At 41.6% G+C, this 15,060-nt stretch overlaps 2 protein-coding genes across 5 annotated transcripts in view; both read left to right on the forward strand.

The window, feature by feature from the left end:
• The window catches only part of krt222 (keratin 222), a 23,055-nt gene extending 12,123 nt beyond the window's left edge, over nt 1–10,932 (forward strand). For 3 of the 4 annotated variants that reach the window (XM_025058642.1, XM_025058643.1, XM_017035275.2), the window contains 6 exons: nt 226–576; nt 5,039–5,164; nt 5,581–5,801; nt 8,860–9,071; nt 9,500–9,602; nt 10,306–10,932. In XM_025058642.1, the coding sequence (XP_024914410.1) occupies nt 226–576; nt 5,039–5,164; nt 5,581–5,801; nt 8,860–9,071; nt 9,500–9,602; nt 10,306–10,519 (1,227 nt within the window). In that variant the 3' untranslated portion in view covers nt 10,520–10,932. Of the gene's footprint in view, nt 1–225; nt 577–1,437; nt 1,744–5,038; nt 5,165–5,580; nt 5,802–8,859; nt 9,072–9,499; nt 9,603–10,305 lie in introns of all 4 variants that reach the window. The other variant, XM_025058644.1, reaches the window with a different exon arrangement.
• Nucleotides 10,933–11,351: 419 nt separating this feature from the next.
• Nucleotides 11,352–15,060, forward strand: part of LOC103384268 (uncharacterized) — a 13,573-nt gene continuing 9,864 nt past the window's right edge. Inside the window, exon 1 of the mRNA XM_008317727.3 lies at nt 11,352–13,432. Within this exon, the coding sequence (XP_008315949.1) occupies nt 13,192–13,432 (241 nt within the window). The 5' untranslated portion in view covers nt 11,352–13,191. The remainder of the gene's footprint in view (nt 13,433–15,060) is intronic.

Here is a 15,060-nt window from a genome sequence, read left to right on the forward strand (position 1 = left end):
TCTCTCTCTCTCTCTCTCTGTCTGTCTCTCTGTTTCTGTCTCATTGACAAACTGTTTTAATCTTAGTGCCTTGTTTCTGTTTTTTATCTCTCTCTCTTTACATCACTCTCTTCCTCACCCCCTCCCCCTCCCCCTGTCCTTCTGTCCCTCTCTCAACCCCTCCCTCCCCTCTCCCTATCTCCATCCCTCTCCCTACTGCTTCCTCTGGTTGTTTCTTCTTTGCAGGCAGCCCAGGCTGAGCAGCTGCAGCGGGCCGCCTCCTGCGATGTCCTGTTAGCGTCAGCCTCAGCAGCGGCTTCAGCAGCAGAGGTAAGAGGAGGAGGCTGGGAAAAGGAGGAGGGGGAGGAAGAGGAGGATGGCACAGGGATGGAGCTCACCCAGCTCCTCGACAGAATCAGAACCCAGTGTGACCATAACAGACTTCCCAGCCCAGGGGAGAGACACCATGACCTGCGGGCTGTCTCCGGTCTGCCTCAAGCTGTGCTCCGGCCTAGTCACCCAGGAGCTGCAGCATCATCAGCATCAGCATCCGCAGCAGCAGCAGCAGCAGCAGCACACAGAGGAGCTCTCTGTGAGGTGTGTATTCTTCCCCACATATGTTTCTTCTTACTCTCATGTTCACCTGGCCTGTGTCCAGTCAGACACGCCCTCATCCACCTCTCCAGACTGATCAGCTGCTCATAGCACACATGGTCTGTTGTTTTTGATGGCTGTTCGTAACAACCTTTTATTTCCATGTTACCAGGAATGTGTGACTGTGTGGTTGTCTGTAAACACTGCTCAGTTCAGTGCTGCTCACCACCACGTTAGGATGTTGCAGTAAAGGGCTAGTCACCACCAGAATAGGATGTACAGGCTGTCAATAACAGTCACATTATAATAATACTCCATAATGTTTCTACCATTGATTACACAGAAGAAAACATTAATAAAGTTTTTGAATATACAACAATACTACTACTCCTTATAATAATAATAATAATAATAATCATCATCATCATCATCATTGTTATTATGTTTTATATTAAAGTACTGTTATATTTATATTACTTTATTTTGGACAGACTGACAGCATATTGTTTTGGCACAGCAGTATTCTCTGTTGTCATCGCAGTCACCTGTTCACAGTCTGGCTGTCCTTGTCGTCCCAGTCTTCCTGTCTTCCTGTCCGTCACCATACAATGACTTTGGTCAGACAGTAAAAAATAAAGTGCCTTTGCCAAGGCCTAGCACTCACCACAGATTTGAATCACGGCAGCTTTAATAGAAATCTATTGTTTGGTTTTTGCTTCACTTCTGCAGCCATCAAATCAAAACAGCACAGGGCTGCGTTCTCATCATGAGGAGTTGCACTGAGAGTTATCTGTAAAAACACCAGCAACCACAAATCTGAAATCCATATGACAGCTTACCATCCTCTGAACCCGGTCCTGCGAGGTCCTTTTAGCGTCAGCCTCAGCAGCGGCTTCAGCAGCAGAGGTAAGAGGAGGAGGCTGGGAAAAGGAGGAGGGGGAGGAAGAGGAGGATGGCACAGGGATGGAGCTCACCCAGCTCCTCGACAGAATCAGAACCCAGTGTGACCATAACAGACTTCCCAGCCCAGGGGAGAGACACCATGACCTGCGGGCTGTCTCCGGTCTGCCTCAAGCTGTGCTCCGGCCTAGTCACCCAGGAGCTGCAGCATCATCAGCATCAGCATCCGCAGCAGCAGCAGCAGCAGCACACAGAGGAGCTCTCTGTGAGGTGTGTATTCTTCCCCACATATGTTTCTTCTTACTCTCATGTTCACCTGGCCTGTGTCCAGTCAGACACGCCCTCATCCACCTCTCCAGACTGATCAGCTGCTCATAGCACACATGGTCTGTTGTTTTTGATGGCTGTTCGTAACAACCTTTTATTTCCATGTTACCAGGAATGTGTGACTGTGTGGTTGTCTGTAAACACTGCTCAGTTCAGTGCTGCTCACCACCACGTTAGGATGTTGCAGTAAAGGGCTAGTCACCACCAGAATAGGATGTACAGGCTGTCAATAACAGTCACATTATAATAATACTCCATAATGTTTCTACCATTGATTACACAGAAGAAAACATTAATAAAGTTTTTGAATATACAACAATACTCTCTCTCCTTATAATAATAATAATAATAATAATCATCATCATCATCATCATTGTTATTATGTTTTATATTAAAGTACTGTTATATTTATATTACTTTATTTTGGACAGACTGACAGCATATTGTTTTGGCACAGCAGTATTCTCTGTTGTCATCGCAGTCACCTGTTCACAGTCTGGCTGTCCTTGTCGTCCCAGTCTTCCTGTCTTCCTGTCCGTCACCATACAATGACTTTGGTCAGACAGTAAAAAATAAAGTGCCTTTGCCAAGGCCTAGCACTCACCACAGATTTGAATCACGGCAGCTTTAATAGAAATCTATTGTTTGGTTTTTGCTTCACTTCTGCAGCCATCAAATCAAAACAGCACAGGGCTGCGTTCTCATCATGAGGAGTTGCACTGAGAGTTATCTGTAAAAACACCAGCAACCACAAATCTGAAATCCATATGACAGCTTACCATCCTCTGAACCCGGGGTACCTCAACATATGGTTTACAACCCTTAGGGTGTTGATTGAGGTACTCCAGTGAGGCCATGGATATTTTGGTTGACTCAGCTCTTTTTCAAATATATGAATATCTGAGCACTTTTGTTAGCTTATTGCAGGATGTAATAATGCCAGGTTAGTTTATATGTGGCAGTAGATCCACTCTAACAACACTCTTATGTCCAGGTGAAATAGAAAGATGGAGCCAACAGTTCTCCATCAGTCTGGAGTTCCTTTACCTGAAGAACTGTTGAAGACTCCTGTTGTAGACCCTCTCTAACCCCACATTATCACTGTCTTCTGAACCTTTCCGTTGACTCCTAGTGGAGTTCTTCTGTCACACACCACCCCTCCAGATAGCATGAGAATGTGGGCCGCTTGATACAGTGATGCTGCCAAGCCTTTAACCCAGACAGAATAAATAAGGCACAGGCCTCAGGTATCTGTTTTAGTATTTTATGTAGATACACAGAGAACATGTAGCTCCGCCCCCTCACCTCAGGGGACGGCTACAGTATTGTTTCACACATAAATCCTGTGACTCAACAAAACCTTTTCCCACGAGGGCGGTTAATACATGTTGCTTTGGACCAGAATAGAACTGTAGACCTGTAGGACTGTAGAACTATAGGACTGTAGGACTATAGTACTGTAGGACAGCTGGACACTTCTATTGGACTGTAGGACTATAGTACTGTAGGACAGCTGGACACTTCTATAGGACTGTAGGACTGTAGAACTATAGGACTGTAGGACTGTAGGACACTGCTGTAGGACTGTAGGACAATGCTGTAGGACTGTAGGACACTGCTGTAGGACTGTAGGACTATAGTACTGTAGGACAGCTGGACACTTCTATAGGACTGTAGGACTATAGTACTGTAGGACAGCTGGACACTTCTATAGGACTGTAGGACTGTAGGACACTGCTGTAGGACTGTAGGGCTTGTCTTCCGTACAAAGGTATCCAGGTATTATATATTGACAAACACTCTGACAGGAGTTAAGAGTCATGTGTTCTTAGGGAAGTACTCTGGTAGCTCAAAATAAAATAAAATGCAAAGAAGTTGTTTATTTATATACTTGTTTTTTTGCAGTCTATGATCCTGCTCCTAGTACTGGTGTGGGGTCTGGAGCTTGGGGACTTCTGATGTAGCCCCGAGCTGTGCTCTGTGTGGGGCTGTACACCTCAGAAACACAAAGGTTCCATAACCTGTGACCATTAGGCTTCTTTTCCACTGAAGTACAGTGTTGGTCAGTGTTGATCTAGAGTTCAGTATTGTTTCATCAGTAGATAGATGGACCAGAGACTGAGGGACTGGTCACTGTGTATGATTGACAGTTAGATTGCCCAATAGTCTCCCAGCAACACCGTGATGTCACCAACCTTCACCAACTATCTTCTCAGGCGTATTCTAAATAAAATCATCAGTGACATGATCTGATAACAGTAACTGAGGTGAATAGACTGAAGACTGAGGGGAGCACAGCAGCTGTGTGTGTGTGTGTGTGTGTGTGTGTTTTATGTACAGTCTGTGGTGATCAAACTGCTTATGGCTGTAGCCTCCACGTTACTTCTCCTACATTTACTGCAGTAAATCAGTAGGTGGCAGGTACTGCAGTAGTATATACCCAGATAATGACTTTTACAACTGTCACAATATTATCATAGCTGAGCTGAAATCTGCTGCTCTGCTGCATTTGAAGGAGGACTAAGGGTGTGTCGAGTCAGTAACAGCTTTACTGTGCGTCAGTGTGACATTCTGTTAGAAGCCACGCACACACACACACACACACACACACACAGGTGTATGTGTGTGTTTGCTGCTCTCTTTGTCTACAGAAACTCAAACAAACTTCTTAAGGCAACACGGACTTTTTGGCAGGTGGCCAGCAGCAGAAGCAAGAAGCACCGTGAAGAGTGTGTGTGTGTGTGTGTGTGTGTGTGTGTGAGAGAGAGAGAGAGCACAGTGTCATCAATTTGTGCTTCTCATCAGGGCGTGTCTCACTAATCTATTACATACATTTATCATCAGACCTGACAGCTCTACATGACAGTTGTGTTCCTGTGGAGACTGAATTGGCTCCCACACAGAACCACTAGAAACCACTAGTTTAATAGTGAACATAAGTGAAATTGTCTCATTCAGGACAGTTGTTGATCCACTTTTATTGCATGAGTTTATGACTCATACAGTTATTATATCGTTTTGGAAAAGCGTTGTTTCTTTGTTTACTTTCTGTATGACAGACAAAGCAGCAGATGTGCGAGTCATTCACTTCAGCTGACATATGTATTGGTCACATACAGAGTTGAGCAGCTTTTGTCCACAGTAATGGCTCTTATTGTCACCATACCATAAACCACAAATCCTTAAAAACCTCAAACACCGCCCCGTCTGAGTCTAATGGTTTTCTCTATCTCACCAGGAGGAGGCTGCATGGGCTCAGATGAGCCTCAGTGGCGCCGCCCTGCGAGAGGCGAGGGCCGAGCTGGTGGAGGCCAGACAACAGTGGCACTCCCTAGAGGTGGAGATTGAAACGCTGCATGCTTTGGTAAGGAAACACCAGGATCCATGAGCAGACTGTACGACAACCACAGACAGTGACACTGACCAGGGAGTTAACCTCGATTATGTTAAATGAGTTTGTTATTTTCATGTCCTACACAAAAGGTGTGTGTATAGGCCAGCTGTACCGCAGTGAAGATTTTGTCCCTCAGTATTAAGAGACTGAAGTAACTCTTTGGCTGAGAGTTGATGACCATCCCTACAGAACAATGAGTGTGAAAAAAAACAATAGAGAATCTTTAACAGGAAATCTTGCAAATGTGAAAGGAATGATTAAAAATAAATATGAAAATATAAATCCTTTCAGGCAGTAGTGAGGCCTGCTGAAAATCATCTCATTGGGTCATGTATCACACGTGCCACTGTCTGCTAATAACCCATTCTTCTGTCCTTGCCCTGCAGGAAAAGGGCCTGGAGAGCTCCCTTCAGCAGACCCAGAGGATGTACTCCGACCAACTGCAGGACCTCTCCCAGGTGATCCAGGGTCTGGAGAGCGAGCTGGAGCAAGTGAGGGGTGGACTGGCCACGCAGCGCCAGCGCCACAGTCAGCTGCTCAACACCAAGATGAGACTGGAGAGAGAGATCACCACCTACAGACGACTGCTGGAGCGGGAAGAGGGCAGGTGAGGACACAAACAGACGAACAGAAAAAAAAAAAAGGAAATGAAAAATAAAGTCAGGAAGCAGGTTTCACTTGGATTCAATGTCATCCTGGGAAATTCACTTTCATTTCCTGCAACACTAAAGTCATAACATTTCTGCAGAATTTGGACAAATGCCTTTTAACACAATAACCCAAAACAAGAGACAAATAATACAATGATTGCATCAGTGAGACATTTTGACCTCAGTTGTTGACGCCACACAGTCAGACTAAACACCAGCGAACCTTAAATCATTTCCTTTATTTATCTGCCAGAGCCTTAGTTTCACGTAAGTGAGTTTTCAGTTTGGTTAAATCTTCCTATTCTGTTGTGGATCACTGACACTTGGTCTGTGTACACACAGTTCACATCCACAGTAAGTACAGGCTGAGACAGATTAATTCTGTGAGTACACCCAACGCAGAGTACAACACATGAGTCGTACTTACAGTGGCTTAACGTTAACCACATGCTTTACTACTCCTGTACTAGGACACGTCTCGCTTCACATGACATCAAATACAAGTTTGTAGTTAACAACTGTCTGTTGTCGTTTGAACACTGCTGTGACGGCAGAGTAGAAATAAAGATTTCAGTAGAAACTGCAGTAGAAATGTACAGACTAACTATTGTTAGTCATATATGTTTTTTTTATGTTTTTATGTTTATGTTTTCATTATTAACGAACATTAATGTACCGTACCATACCGTACCGGACCAGACCACACATCAGAATACAAAAAGATGCCAAACAATGTTCTAGTTAAGGCTAGAATAGAAAAAACTAGACTAAATGTTTATTTTTACTTTTACATTTTTACCTTATCTTTGGCTCCTGTTGATCCACGTGTGTTTGTTACCTGTAACTTTCTCTGCAACATGGTTCACACTGGGACCAGAGCCTTAGCCAACGGCGTGAGTTGAGAAACTACAGCTGAAACAGTGGGGCACGAGAACCAGAACAAAAAGGTTGTGCAGTAGCTAGTGTTTGATCAGTGTAATCTCCCAGTCAGGGAATCACTGGTCAAACGACTGTCTGACAGTCCAACTTTGACAGATTACATTGAGTTTCGTCCATGACTCAATCACTTCAATTCATGGATTTATTTCTCGTTGTCAGTGATGTGTCAATTACACAAAATGCTGCTCAGACACCATTGGCACAGAGAAGCCGTAATAAAGCGCCCTAATCCACATCGATGACATGTTCAACAAAAAGAGGTTTGCTCGCTTTGTTGATCTTTTGAGTCAAAGGCTTGAAAATAAAATGTGAGTGGGATTATTTGATATAAAGTAATTTGTATTTTACTTTCTATTCTTTTTCTGGTTTGTTCTTCAGTGAGCAAATGTCTGTGGCCACACCTTGTTTTTACCCTGATGCACAGGTGATTAAAAATTCAATCTTCAGCAGTAGATTTTCTTTCTTTGGAACAAGGTTAAAAGCTGAATGTTGATGTCTTTATGTTCACCTTCTTAATTTTAGTTCAGTCTTCGCAGTAAGATTTTTGTTTTCTTGAAATGAGTCTTTGTGCTTCAGAGACTTGTTCTTTTCATGTCCTGTGTTCACTGGTCTCAGCACATGGACTCAGTTTGTCAGAAATAGGTATTTTTCACTCAAATGTTTCTCTATTTACATTTCATTGAATTCACAACTGAATGATTATTCAAAATATTTTTATATTAATATATTATATTAATATTATATTAATATCGATTTGCTAAGTTTTTAAGCAAATCGAAAAGTTAGTGGCATGCAAAGAATCTGATGAACGGTATCTCCAGGTCACTCCACGGAGAAAAAAAAAACTGATCAAAGATCAGACTCTAGGAAAGTCACTTTAGTTCAACGCCCAAATACTGTTGTGTCTTCATCTGTTTGACCAAGTCTGATGAGACTTCTAAACCATAAGGAAGATTCATTCTCTTTTTAATGTAACGATAAATAAGTTGGACACATTTTCCAGGTTCTTGTGTAAAATGCTGTGTCTCTTTACTAAGTTCTAGTCATGGTCCCTTCTGTCTGTGCACTGGTGGATTGCGTGCCAGTGTGTCCAATCTTTGACAGCATCTGTCTGTCTGTCTGTCTGGTGTCCTCTCTGACATGTCTCAGCCAGCATAATTGACGTCGGATGGTTATTATGGCAATACTCAATACGCTGTTTGTTGGTTTTAGTAAATGTCACTAATCCTGTGGGTGTGTCCTCCACAGATCATCTGATGCAGCTGTCTGTCAAAGCTGTGGGTGGTACAAATCCACCGTGGACAACCAGTTTCGTTCTAGAGATTATTGCTCACAAAAGACCATGATTTTCGACTCTGTCATTGCTTAATGTTTGGTTTCATGGAGGATCAATGATCAGGGACTCATTACTGTAGCAAAATCATATATGTTTCAATAATAGGAGGGGGGGAGGAAGTGAAAGACTTAAGCATTTACTCTTCACAGCGACATCTGAGAGAGTGATTCACCAGGGCTGGTACTGTCGGCCTGTACTGGCCTGCGGTGTAATTATATTTGGCCCGTGAGATCGTATCAAAGGTGTACTAGAGTTGGCCCGCCGGTATGTAGCCCCTATACACCAGAAGAATTTGTAGCATAAGTGGTGTATGCATATTTTGGGTTTTTTTTGTTTTGTTATTGGCTTGTGAAAAAACAATTGACATTAAAAAGAACTTGAAAGGCTACAGATAAACAGACAATAAGAAACAAATCCTACTGATGTGTGTTATACTTCAAATTTAGTTTCTCATGTGTTTATAATATTAAGCTTTGGCTTTTCCTGATTCAGTGTTTACACAAAATTAAATTTTGTTTCCATATGAACAAATTCTACATTACATATCTGGAGAGAAGGTAAAACATGAACAATGCCATCAATTTTTCAATAAATATTAACTTTGGCCTGCGACTCTGTCCCAGTTTTAAACTTTGGCCCACTGTGAATTTGACTTTGACACCCCTGCTGTAAAGAGTCTCAGGGCATTGATATTGGTCTAATGGAAGGACATTGTTGTTTGCTGTGTTTTCTGTTTGCAGGTACATGAGTCATGATGGGCATCTCCGACCCTGGAAGTTATCTGTGGCAGAGCAGAAGGAGGTGAGTCTGGAGAACGGCTTCAGTGACCCCGCTGTGACCCCAGATGAACCTAAGTCTGAGCCTCTGCCTGAAATCCCTTCACTGCTGCCTGTAGAGACTGACCTGAAGAGGGGGAGACTGCGGAGGCAGCAGAGTCTGGTCATCCTCACAGGTAACACATACTGGGGTTTATACTAATATGTGACGAACACGTATTTGACACCAGTCATAGTCCATGGAGCCCTATTAGCTTTAGCAAATCTGAAGCTAATCTGTTGCTATCTTTGGCTAATCTATTTTCAATCTGCTCTCAGTTTTATTGTCAAACATGTTTCATTGTTCTGGCTGAAAAACTTTAAGTTTTTTTCAGCAAATCTTCTGTTGTGTTGTTTATTTAGATTTTGTTTTTTTAATTTCTGGAAGGTAACAGTCAAACACATTTGAATGACGTCACCTGTGGCCAAACCAGGCCGAAGTTTGGTGTTTTATATAAGACTAGCTGGACGTTTCTTTTTCAAGGGTACCAGATGTGTGTGACTGCTGCTGTCTGAGCCTGTTCACTGCTGCCAGGTAATATTTGTCCAAACTGTCCTCATACAGAGCCAGAGACCGATAAAGACCTGCCGATCTCCACGGTGAAGACTCAGGAGATTCTTCAGGGCAACGTGGTGCAGGAGAGTGCAGAAGGTCATGGCACCATCGAGTAAGTACTGATGACTGTCCTAGTGTACAGGCTGCAGCATTCACACAGAGGTGCAGACAGATTTGGCAAAAATCAGTTTACACATTGTTTACATAATAATGTTTATTATGACCTTTAATGTAAAAGAATGTGGAAGGAAAACAGTGCTCCTGCCTTACAACAAGACAAATCACTAGATTCAACCTCTGGTCTGTCTGTCCATTTGTCCCACTGCCTGTCAGTCTGCCTGATTATCTGTCTGTCTGTATTGGGCTTTCCTTCAACCAGATAAAATAACAAATAACACCTGAGGTTAACATGATTAGAGTAATGATTATATTAGAATGACTGACTCATCACTGGTCCGTCTGAGGACCTCTACAACCACACTGACCACACTGACCAAACCAACCACATCAGACTGAGTATTTACCTCTCGTGCCTGTACCATTACTCGCTCTGTAGTAGAGTAATGTACTGCAGTATTTCTGTGATGCTGCAGTACATTGTACCACTGGCTGATAAACACCGTAGCCATAGCAGACAAATATTACACATCACAGCTGGCTCCCATTAAGACGCTAAAGTTCAGTGGAACAAGAACAACACCTTGGATTTTCACCGCAGCGCCTCCTGCTGACTATTGTTGCATGTGTCTGCACCGTGTGGCTTCTTTAAAGTAACACAATCACCTTTGCTTTGTGTGTGTTTTCTCTCTGGTCAGAACCGAGAAGGTAGATAAGGTGATCAAGCAGTGGGAGGGTTCCTTCTTCAGAGGGAACCCTAAGCTGAGGAAGAAGTCCGTGTCGCTGCGCTTCGACCTGCACATGGCTGCCGCCGACGAGGGCTGTGCCCAGACTAAACAGGACAGCCTCCCTGATGTGGAGGTGCGTCTCATCATGAAGAGGTCTCGCAGCATCCCGGCCATCACGCCGTGATCACTGTCGGTCAGAGTTAACCCTGTTTTTGCAGCGGTTTGTGTTGCAATCAACATCTGTGTCTCACTGATCATCTGGGACGACAACGTCATCCTGCTTGACTTAAAAAAAAAAAAAAATCACAGCTTTCTCTGCACGTTGCATTTGATGACCGAAACAGAGATTTCTCTCATCGTAGGGTCCTATATATATATATTAAAAAAAGTATTTTCTTCTTAGATCATCACTCCGCCACCACAGCTCCCATTTTATATTTTTACTCATAGTTTCATAGAAGATAAAAAAAAAATCAAACAAGTACAGAGAATAAGTAAATAAGTACAAGTACAGACTTGTATCATGTGCCATATGTTGAGCCAATGACAGCTCTTGGTTTGAATAAAGAAACTATTTATTTAGTGAAATGATCAGTACTATGCAGAAAGATATTTTCATTATTGAGTAACTTTACACTGAATCTATTTTTGCTGAGTCAGTCACTTTACTACACTGCAGCTGCTTCTTCCACTTTTAATGATCGGCGGAGGGTTTTATTTTTCACTGATGATTCACTTCATCCTTCATCCGTTACTGTTAATACAGATGTTAAATATGAACAAAGTGGATTTTTAGCAGTAGATGTAGAGATGTTTTCTCTGCCTATAGGTCATAGTCTCTAAATAAAGGCATAGTTTAGGTTGGTTTTTTTTGTTTGTTTGTTTGTTTGTTTGTTTTTTGAAGTGCGGCTGTAGAAGTGTGGTCAAACTGTCACACAAGCTCAATGATGGAGAAAGCAATGAGTTAACGTCACAATTGTGCACTGAGTTGAAATGTTAGCAATTTCCTATGAATCGTGTTATGAGGCATAAGTCCATTTATATGAAAGTTGAAGACAGCTTTATATAACCACACTTCTAAAATGTGAATAATTGCCAAACTGACAAAGAGTTACTGATGAAATGGTTGGATAGAGTGACACCACTAGAAATGAACAAACACTGTTTTTACTTTCCATTTTCACACAGTTGCTAAATGTTTACACTGCTCTCCATCCATTAAAAAAAACAACTTAAACTTAATATTAAAAACTTACAAGAATCGACGCAGTTATTTCACAAAAATCTTTGATTTTGCTTAAGGGTCTTTGCAGCCCATTCTGTATATACAGAAAGAAAAAATAATAATAAAGACAACCAACGACTTATTTCAGAGTGTAGCCACATTTTAAAATGCTGCTGTTTCTTGGAATCACAGTCTCTGACTTCACCAGAGGGGGGCGACAATAATAACTATTTCATACAGCAGTTTCACTCAAACCCCCCGACACGAGTTTTGCAACGTTTGCTCTGTTAGAACTTGATATTCGAGTGTGTTCTTTTTATTTTATTTTAGTTTTGTTTTGTATGCTAAATCCACACCACAGACTGCGGATAAGACATGGACTGCTACGCGTTGTGTTTGGGTGCCTCAGAAAGTGTTGAGAATATTGAAAAAAAACATAAACCTATGCAGTTCTATATTTGCTCAAGTTTGATTTGCTTCGTAAATCACAATTAATTTCAGTAGTAACCTCGAAATAAAAAACGCTTTAATCTAATAATGTAGCATTTAAAATAAAAAACAATAAATAAAGATTATGTACACGAGTGCGTTTGTTTTTTTGTCTCTTAGTTGTGACTAAAATGTTGACTCGCAAAAGCAATATTCCCGTAACCATATAAAGAGCCACATATTAGCCACACATAAATCTAAACGTGCCATAAAATGTTTTCACCTAATAATGTCTATTCTAATTAATACAAGAATGGCTAAAAAGTACCACGTAAAAAATATGGTAACAAAGAGAAAGTAAAGGTCACTATTTTATGTAACACTCCCTTTTTAACATAATTGCAGAGGCAGTTTCTAAGGCTGGTGCAGAAGAGGTAGGCAACACTTTGGCTCTGTCCAGCACAACCGTGTACACCTTGATTTTAAGTCACGTAGCTGCCTCCATCTCTGAAAAATGTTTCCCATATTGAACCTTTGCATTGTCGGTACAGGCAGTTTATCCTTCGTCGCTAACAGCTGTTTAGCAGCAGCATGAGTGAGTAGAGGGGGTGGTTCACAGCGTGTGTGTGAGTAACATTTTGGACACGTCCGAGTCATCCTCCGAGTACGACGACTTTTTTCACCATGGTGTATTCGCCGCTCACTGACTTCACTAAACTAAACTGTCATCATTCACCACCTCTCATCCGCGTAAGCGACACAGCCTGACTCTGCAACAGTGACGTTGTCTGTTTTGACGGAACTAGTCAGGTGTTTCTCTGCTTTTCAAAATAAAACGATGTAAATAGTTATTCCACGGTTTCAGCTCCGCCCGTCCCAGTTAGTATATAAAAAATGTTTGTTATTTTCACCTGTCAGACACATTTTTTACAGGTGTAGCCTACGCGTTGCAGGACTCGGTGTGACAATTTCCGAATCAGCAATTTTTTTTCAGTTGCAGTCAAACGTCACACTCCGGAGATCCGGCACGGTGCCGTAGTACTTTAAGCACTGTTATTTCTCTGGTGTAATATGTTATTGATTTAGTTTACTCGTGTTTGGATCCTGTAGGTATCCGTACTGTAATACTGCTAAAAGACAGGCTCTGAAACCAGGCAGCGACTGACAGGACAGTGTTTCCGCAGACATAGGACCACATAAGCATGGATCTTGTCAGCAAACCCAGGAGCAAATCTACTGTGTGGCTTTATTTTGGCTTCAAAGCGGACGAAAATGGTCAGCCGCTAAACTCTGTTGAGGCCATTTGTCGCTTGTGCAGAAAAATAGTGCTCGCCAAAGGTGGAAACACCACGAATTTAAGGAGCCATCTTAGACGTCGACACCGTGCAGATTTCTTCGACCCCTCTTCTTCCTCGACCCTGGGATCGCTGTTTGAACCTACATGTGAGCTAACATGAGAATCCAGGATAATCTGAGTGTAATGGCAATGGCTGTTACCGTTATCATTACATTAATTTCCTCCTAACGTCATAAAATGCAATTGATGTGTCATAAAGGCAGATTATCACCTTCCGAGACTAAAGGGGTGATCATGCATAAAATACCGCGGTTGTAAAACACACTGGTTTGGTTCAACTGTGCAGAATAAAAACATAATGTAGTAGTTATACAGTCCGATATTCATTACTGTATGTGTTTCCTGCTCCCAGAGGGTGATTAACATAGGGGTCATATGTAAAATTGACGTCCAGTTCGTCCTAATGTTTTGTGCGACCAACACCCAGACCACTATCAGAATTTGTCACATCTGTACAGTTCTCCAGATAACAACAAGAGGGTGCTGTGACACGGTGACACCTGCACTTATTTGAGGCGAAACATGGCAGGCCTGCCTTAAATCAACCTAAAGTGACGAAAATCTTTTGCATAAACCTCAGAACTTTCATTGCTCAATTCTCTATATTCGTTATAAGAGAAACAAAGCTCAGGGAATGTCCTCACACCGCTTTTGACTACCTAGGGAAAGTTGTACCCTATGTTTTCATCTTGAGCAATTTGTCAAGTCAACACATTAGCATTGGAATTATATTTCTAGATTATTGGAACATGGTGAGTTTAAGAGACCGAACCTCGACCTGACTGTTGTGAAATGTTAACGTACAGTTGACTTAAAATGGTATTTTAAAAAAAGACGTGTTTCCACCTAGTAGTATTTTATATTTTTTGTGGAATTTGCCACAACCAAAAATCACCCTTTTTATAATGGCCCAATAGATATTTTAATATAACAAAAGAGAATGGGTTGTATATAATTACACATAACTCAAATAGCAAATAGTTATTAGTAATTATATAAAAATGCATACGTGTCACGCTGTACGACCATGGCGACCAGGTCAAAGTTTCGAAAGTTTGGGACCACGCTGCCTAATTGAACGCATATTTCGTCATATGTAACATACAGTTTGCAGAACAGTTCTTTCAAAGGCGGGACCACAAGGAACTTGATAAAACATACAGAAATACGCACAATTGATGACCCAGTATCGTCCAGGTGGGTGTGTTTGCTCATCGATTTAATACAGGTGTGCTGTTGCGTAGGAACAGTATACGTCGTTAGAACAACATGCCACTCACTCTGACGGCTACATTTATCCCTTCAGGATAAAAAAAACTTTGATACATTCTCCAGCTGCCCACTAAATATTCACATTTAACAGAAATGTATTTAAAAGTCACATAAACAAACTAGCTAATCAACAAAAAGAGAAGTGATTATTTGACACGTTTGATTGGTTAAGGCACAGGGAAGCGTCATCAGTTACCTCGCGTCTTTTCTCCCATCACGTTTTATTATTCAAATATGTTAATATTAATATGTTATATTCATTTATTGGCTAGAAAATTTGTATTATTTCACTTTTTGGTGATCAATTTCAGATATTTTTTCATTTTTCTGCATGTCTTCGATATTCAAAATATATCCAATATTAAATGAATATTTTAGGGGGATTATTTCTATAGTATTATGGAGAGTACTGAAATAACCTGCCTATTATTTACACATTTGA

The sequence above is a fragment of the Cynoglossus semilaevis genome, chromosome 9 (assembly GCF_000523025.1).
Source record: "Cynoglossus semilaevis isolate Cse_v1.0 chromosome 9, Cse_v1.0, whole genome shotgun sequence".
In the NCBI taxonomy this organism is placed as follows: Eukaryota; Metazoa; Chordata; class Actinopteri; order Pleuronectiformes; family Cynoglossidae; genus Cynoglossus; species Cynoglossus semilaevis.